The sequence below is a fragment of the Diadema antillarum genome, unplaced genomic scaffold (genome assembly GCF_040938485.1).
Source record: "Diadema antillarum isolate AM-2024a unplaced genomic scaffold, OU_Dant_1.0 seq00000746_RagTag, whole genome shotgun sequence".
Lineage (NCBI taxonomy): Eukaryota > Metazoa > Echinodermata > Echinoidea > Diadematoida > Diadematidae > Diadema > Diadema antillarum.
Window position 1 is genome coordinate 731,310 of NW_027271643.1, and position 7,467 is coordinate 738,776.

Sequence of the window (7,467 nt, forward strand, 5' to 3'; positions counted from 1 at the left end):
AAGATGTCATCACCTCACAATTTGCCATTGAATACACACAAGAAATTGACTAAAACTATATTTTTCTGCTATTATACTCTAAAACATTACTTCTAGCTGAAATACTTCGGAATAATGATCAGTTAGATATATTAGGATAGGAGACTGAGACATAAATGCATTTGAACAAAAAAATAGGCATTTCCAGATTTTGTGCACAAACTATATGGCAAGTTGTGAGGGGATGACATCATCAGCTCACTCATTTTGTATATCTATGACTCTTCAAGAAGTGATTGCTGAAAATAAGGAAAACTTCTCAATTTCATCAAATTTGATCAAATTTTCACTATTATAAAGTTTTACTCTATCTTATCAGACAAACTTTTAACAGGTCTGAAATTCACTCTCAACAAGGTTCAAATGGTTGATGGCTAGATTTAAGTACAACTGTACAGGCCTTGTGTCACCTATTTAGTGTATGTATATATATACATGTACCCACAGTACAGTGATATCACTGACCCTGTTTAAACTTGATGCTATTCTTCTTTCTTCAGAAAATACAAAATAACAACTTTCCATGACACAGAAAATGGAGATGTTCATTCTTCAGACAGACTGTCTAGGCAAGCACAAAATGTCAACAGAAGAAAACATGTTAAGCAACAACAACAAATAAATAAATGAGACAGCATTCTCCCTGATGTATTTCAATATTTCATGGCTGCATGTATTTGCTATTTTTTGTTTCTCTTATTCCGAAAAACTTGTAGAAAAATAAAGATAAAAAAGATAAGTCCAGGACCATCAGGGTATTGTCCTTTAACTGTCTGTTTCCGTATCTTCCCCATCAGCCGGAGTACTTTCACAAGTTCTTGACTTGTTCTCTTCAGTGTCGGGAGGTTTGCCTCTCTCTTCCTCTGGTTTTGTCTGGCCCTTCTTCTCCCTGCTCTGGGCTGGTGTTGGCACGGTGCTGGCGTCCGGTCTTGGCGATGACTTGTTGCTGGACTTTGCACTCTTCAGACCCTGCACGGAGGTCAGTCAGAGGACAGCTTATTAGGACTTTTGAGCACTGGACAAAAACAAATATCTTAGTAACTTCCATTAGTCTGTGAAAGTTGCACGTCAAGTGCAGGGCCCTATTCAATCATTTTGTAACACTCTGTACTGTGTACAGAAACAGACTTGCTTACACACTACATACTTCCATGTTTTGAATCTCAAATCACGATCCTGATTTTGATCAAGTCCCTATAAAAGAAACCCTCAAAGTTTATACATGGTCTTATCACAGATGTGCGAGCACTCTCCATAAATTATACAGGCACCTTACTCCTCTCCTGCGGCGATAGTGCCATCGGCGGCCGAGATCTGAAGGGGGGGGGGGGGGGTCAATTTGACCCCCCCCCCCCCTTCAGATCTCAAATAGCCCAGTTAGAACAGGGTTAAGTTATGTAGGTGTACTCCCACATATCAGACATTTAGCTCAGTCTAATCTCTCTAGACATACATGTACTGCCTTTACCCTCAATCAACTACTGGGTTCGTCATAATGTTCTCCATGGTACCAAGATATCAGAAGATAGACAGAGAGCATAACCATGTACATACTCGTGTATAAAGCAGAGAAAACTGAAGGCAACTACAATTTTCCACCACAGACAGTGAGAAAAAAAATGGAAGAAAAAAAGAGGCATGATAATGGCCACAAACACTAGCAGACATACCTGGTAGAAGCCAGTGTGGTAGCCACTCATATACCAAGCCATCAGCATAGAATGGAGTGCCTCTTTGTCCATACTGTCCACATCTTCAGGTAGGGGTGGATGTGGGGGTTCATCAGGGGGGAGTGGAGGTACCCGCTACTCCAGCGCAAGCACAAAGATGAGATAATACAAGGCAGGGTTCGAAATTGGCGATGGTCCGCTGGCCATTGGCCACCCAAAATCATGTCGGACTCGCTAAAAATCATAAAATTCTGAAGTAACTGGTCCGTCTGGCTAGCCAAAATATTGCTTCAGTGTCAAAATTGATTCTAAGTAGTCCGTCTGGCTAGTTAAAAAAAAAGTTAAGTGCGACCCCTGCAAGGCACCATGCTTACTCCACAATAATAATGATCTCATGATGCTAATTTTACACTATCTCTCACAATATAAAGTGGCATATCTAGGTAATGATAAGAATGCATTTTGTGTCACCTCATTGCAAAATTGCCTTTATATTTTATTGGAAAAATAGAAAAAAAAAAGCTAAAACATCAGGAATACAAACTTGATGGAATGGACCAACAACAACAAGAAAAACACAAAAGCTTTTATTTGCTTTACACACTTCCAATTTTCATTAAACTTGCGTGCATGTCCACACTTGCATTCTGGTCAAAACAACTTTTTCTGTGGTTTCTCAGCTGTTGACCAAAGTGAGGTTAGCAAAAGATTTGTAAAGGTGAGAGTAAATATATAGAAGTTACTACTTACAGGTTGTGTCTGTCCTGGTGTTGTTGGTGTGCCTCCCCATGTTGGAATCATCTGAAAATGTGATGTTAATTGTGAATGAAAACTGCATAAACCCATCAAAACCCATCACGTTCAAAACTTGGCTATTGCAAGTCTCATTTTGTGGATAATCAAGAAATAGTGCTATGAGTTGGATCATACATGACTCCTGACTTTGAGAAGCTGGCTACTGGTCTTGCATACTAGATATCTCTGCATATTCTCATGTAAGACTGGCATACTAGCAGCAGGAGACAAATGATAACCGCACAACTTCACAATCAACACAATTTGGCAATGCCCCTTCTACAAGAAAGAACAATGAAAAATCAGAACTCACATGAGGATTTGGTGATCCCCAGGGAGCAAACGGCAGAGGTGTCATGACGGATGACATCAGTGGTGGTGGTGGTGGTGTTGGAGGGGGAGGATACCATGACCCATAAGGCATGGCTCCCGGTATGTGTGGGTGGGGAGGTGGTCCCGGAGGGGGCGGATGTGGGGCATAGGGGTGGGCGTGACGAGGAGGCAGGGGATGATGAGTGCGCTTCCGGGGGCCCACGCCACTGGCAGGGTGCATGGGGCTCTGACTGTGGTCGGTCCACTCCATGGAATCAAAACCATTCTGTCAGGAAGTAAGCCAACAAAACATTTATAAGATAAGAAATATAAAAGCTGACTTTTTGTACTGGAGTGACCTATGACCTGCAGAATGCTATTTTTACACAGTAGGTAGTAGGTGTATACAATTTTTTTTTCTTTCTTTTTTTACATGGGGGCCTACAGCAATTGATGTAAAATCAATGCTAGGTATTATATACACACACACACACACACACACACACACACACACACACACAAGTTTTCATTCTATTTTCTCACATGTACATGAATATGAATTATCTTCAAAACAGCATATCAAAATATGATTTGTTAATTCTTTCTTTGTGTGTAAAATAGGTAATTGTAAAGAGCATGTGGAACATTAATTGGTTATCTACATTCTAGGTTTGTATTGTCATTATTTTTAAGAGAGACAACTAAAACAACACTGATTCTTCATTTTTTCAATTCTCTTAGTACAATATCCTTTTTAAAGCAAGCATGCAATGATGGTTTTGAAAACGGAAAGTATTCAAAGTTTAAGTTTTTGCCTTGACAAACTGTCTCAAGGCTTTTTTTCTGATGGACTAAAACACACACAAACAAAAGACAACAGCTGAAAACTATGTTGACCTTTCATAAAAGAATTTGATTACCTTCCTACAATAAATATAAAAAAACAAAAAGCCAAAATCTAACAAATATTTTTTCCAATGTAAGGATGAGTGCTATTGTACATGCCAGTACATACTGATCTCTGTCTACGAATCTAGACTGGCAGCTGGTACCCACAACACATTTTCAGTACTCAGACAGTGCACAAGACCACTGATACTCTTTCCCTCCTCCCCAATCTGAAATAACCCCAGAAACTTCACCTCAAGGTCAGCACTGGCCTCCACCTCTGATTCACTGAAGATCTCTGACAGTCTCTTGTCCTCCTCATTGCCATAACCGACATACCGAATGCGGCATGAATGCCCCTTCGAGTTAATGTTCCGGATGACAGCGCTGTAGATCTGGTCATCCTCGGTGAAGACTGCCCGGCAGCGGTCGCCGACTCTCCATTTCTATCCCAGGACAGGGAAACATGAACGATTATTTACTGTATATGCCATACATTTCGCGAGTCTACATTTTCGCGAATCGGGAATTCCTGACGATTCCACAAGTGGTTAAATTCGCGATCGTGGAGTCCTATACTGAACAGAGAAATGTACACGCATACGTAACATTCACATCGGGGATCAGAGTCAATATTTTCACGTGTCTTTAATTTCATGAATAGCACCCGACTCGCAAAATTCACGAAAATAAAAACCTCACGAAATATTCGGCGTATACAGTATCTAGAATTGTCATTTTCTAGAAGTGAATACCCTATAAAAGCCATACTTTTGTCATACTTTAGACAAGGCCACTATTGCAACGAACAGAAATCATTACATGCCTATTATCTCTTATGAATTGTGACACTCATAAGAATGTTTTTGTTGTCCATAGCAAAGGTTGTAGTTCACACAACAAAGGTTTCATATACATGAGGTTCATATTTTTAAAATATCATACCGTGTAACATCAAGATGTCTTAAATTGAATAAATTTTCAATAACTGTGCTGGATTCCTATACTACCTTGTCCTAGGGCACTTTCAGATAATCTACTGCCAACTCCACTCAAGTTGATCTTAATGGGACTGAGGGAAATGCAATGAATTAGGCAATATTTGACTTCTGGGTTTACAGAGAAATAACACATCCATTTCATGACTAAGTCATCACAATTCACTACCCATACTTACGGACTGCGTTGGAGTCTTCTTGTTCTTTTTCTTTCCACCTCTCTTGGTCTTCTTAGGCTGTTTGTTCTGCTTTTCTCCATTGCTGTTTTTGGTCATATTCTGTAGTGTACAGTAGGTCAGAAATTTGTAGGAGTAAACTGCAATGTCCTGTAAGGTGCTTATGTGAAGTATACATGCCAAATCTCAAAAGCATATCAAAAATAATTTCAGTTCAATACAGAAGGTATCAAGCAAAGTATCAGCACCACAGTTATACTCTCATTTACAATCAATATTTGTAATAATGGTAAGTCCCATTATTTAGCTGCCATTATCACAACATGTACAACCTACAAATAATCATCATCATCATCATTGGAGACAGAAGATAAAAACTAAAGAGGATAAGAAGATAAAACAAAGCAAGTGGCATTATCTTATTGATAAAGTAGTATCATCACATTATTGATAAAGTAGTATCATCACATTATTGATTTAAAAGTAGTATCATCACATTATTGACAAAGTAGTATCATCACATTATTGATAAAGTACAAAATGTATGTCACTACAAATCTTATGATGAGACTGGTAAGCCTACACATAATAGTACATGTATCTATAGGGCAAAGGAAAAATCTCACCTTCACTGAGCTGATGGCTTTGTCATAAGCCTTGATGAGGGCTGAATCATCCCAGATGTCTGAGTCATTATCACTCTGTGTGAATGAACAATGCAATGCATTACTTATCTCACAGCACCCCCCATTTATTAGAGATACAAAATGTAGGGAATAATATGGCTATTGTTCACTATCATTGGTGTGAGTGAGCTTCTCTGCATTGTTGAATGCTACATGGTCTGATTTTTCAAAAGCTATTAATCGAAGCACAGTTGTATCACAAATGAGACTTGACTAGCAAATGTGACCTGCTACAACACAAGGATCCGAAAGTCGGGAGGATGATTTTCTGAAAATGACATGACATTATTCCCCTATTCTTCCGCTTTATTTTCATATTTAACATGACTCATAAAATTACTCAGTTGTGGAGATGTTGGTGATTTTATGAGACCATGTCGAGTGGTCTAAGAAATCAACGTTTCAAGAAAAACGCGTTCAAAGTTTTCTTTCCGACGCAATCATGATCAAGGAAAGGTAAGACAGTTTTCATCTCTTGACAACAGAAGGTCTGCTCATACATGTACAGTAGTACCCTCTGCGATGTTCATTCAAGCTTAGTGCCAGCGGTCTACGCACAACCAATCAGTAACCAGGATGCCACGCACTGACCAATAAAGATCACTCCCCGTTGCTAGGGGCGGAGTCAATCTGCGGCGCTAAATCCATATCTTAGGACATGTTTCTGTTCCACTGAAAGTCAGAAAATAGTGGCCCAGAAAATCGCTAATTTCTTGCCTTTCCTGTGATCATCTAGCTTCGAAATTTTGGTAGATGACAGATGATGTACATTAGACTACAACATTATGCCCCCCCCCCCAAAAAAAATGATTGTTTTGACCAATTTTGATGATTTGACTTCACGCTCAATTTTCTCAGCTCAGCCATCAGTGACGTAAGGATCCTTTTGTTGTGGTGGGTCACAAATAGTGGCCAAAGCAAGCAGCCCATAATTCAACCATAACGCCGTCCAAGATTCGATGACCGGCTACATGTAGAAACCATAGTCCATACGTTAACTGCAACCAGCCCCAATGCGAAGTGTTGATATTTAACTGTGTTAAGGAGCGCCCCGGGGTTATCCATACATATGCTTTTGCATGTGACAGGGCCGTGTACTATAGTTAAATTCTTCTGGTACCTAAAAATATTTAAAAACCTGCAGCAGCAGGGTCAACCTCCTATGCCAAAATTTACATGTACACCTGGCCTGGCACTAGCACTAGGAGCTACTCGAAATGTTACAGTTCACAATATAGCAGGCGGTCAAAGTTTGGACTATAACTATGGTAAAATTTAAATTTAACTAAGATTATCTATGGGCAGCTTGCTTATCTAATTACTAAATTAGAGACTAGAACCGTCTAACAAACATTAGAGAGTCATTTGAATTTGAACTTTGGATTTTTAAAGGTCAAAAATGTGTTGGCCCCCTACCGCTACCCAAATCCCTGCCTTGTATTTGGATAGCCTAAAGATCTCCACTAGTAACTGTTAGACCCAGTCTCGTAAAGGACCTGGCAGGAGGTGATTCACTGTAATAAAGAGCACGCAGTGCAGTGCAGTGTAGTGCATGCAGTGCTGGTAAACTGTGCATGCTTTATGGTATCACTAGACACCACACAATATCGGACGGGGGGGGGGGGGGAGGCCTCCTTTCACAGTATGAGTATTATATCATTCTTCATGACAAAGAGAAATTTGGCATCATCATCACCACCTACAGAATGTAGGTTAAATGTAGGGAATGTAAATCTACTATACAATTTACCTGATCGACTCGAAAGACAACATCTCCAACATGTTCACTCATCGTATTGTTGTTCTTCTCCTGTATACTGTACAGTGGTGGTCAGTGGCAGCGTTGCCAGGTCCCAACCGAGCAAAATCACCAAAAGGCTTGTAAAAAATCACCAAAAGCCAT

At 39.8% G+C, this 7,467-nt stretch overlaps 1 protein-coding gene across 1 annotated transcript; it reads right to left on the reverse strand.

Moving 5' to 3' along the window:
• Nucleotides 1-804: 804 nt before the first annotated feature.
• On the reverse strand, nucleotides 805-7,373 carry LOC139738497 (uncharacterized). Its single transcript, XM_071649123.1, has 8 exons — nucleotides 7,315-7,373; nucleotides 5,505-5,579; nucleotides 4,882-4,980; nucleotides 3,959-4,150; nucleotides 2,818-3,102; nucleotides 2,460-2,510; nucleotides 1,710-1,844; nucleotides 805-1,008 (listed from the first exon to the last, which is right to left on the reverse strand). The coding sequence occupies exons 1-8, from the start codon at nucleotides 7,354-7,356 to the stop codon at nucleotides 805-807; spliced, it is 1,083 nt and encodes a 360-aa protein (XP_071505224.1). The 5' UTR covers nucleotides 7,357-7,373.
• Between the last annotated feature and the right edge of the window lie 94 nt (nucleotides 7,374-7,467).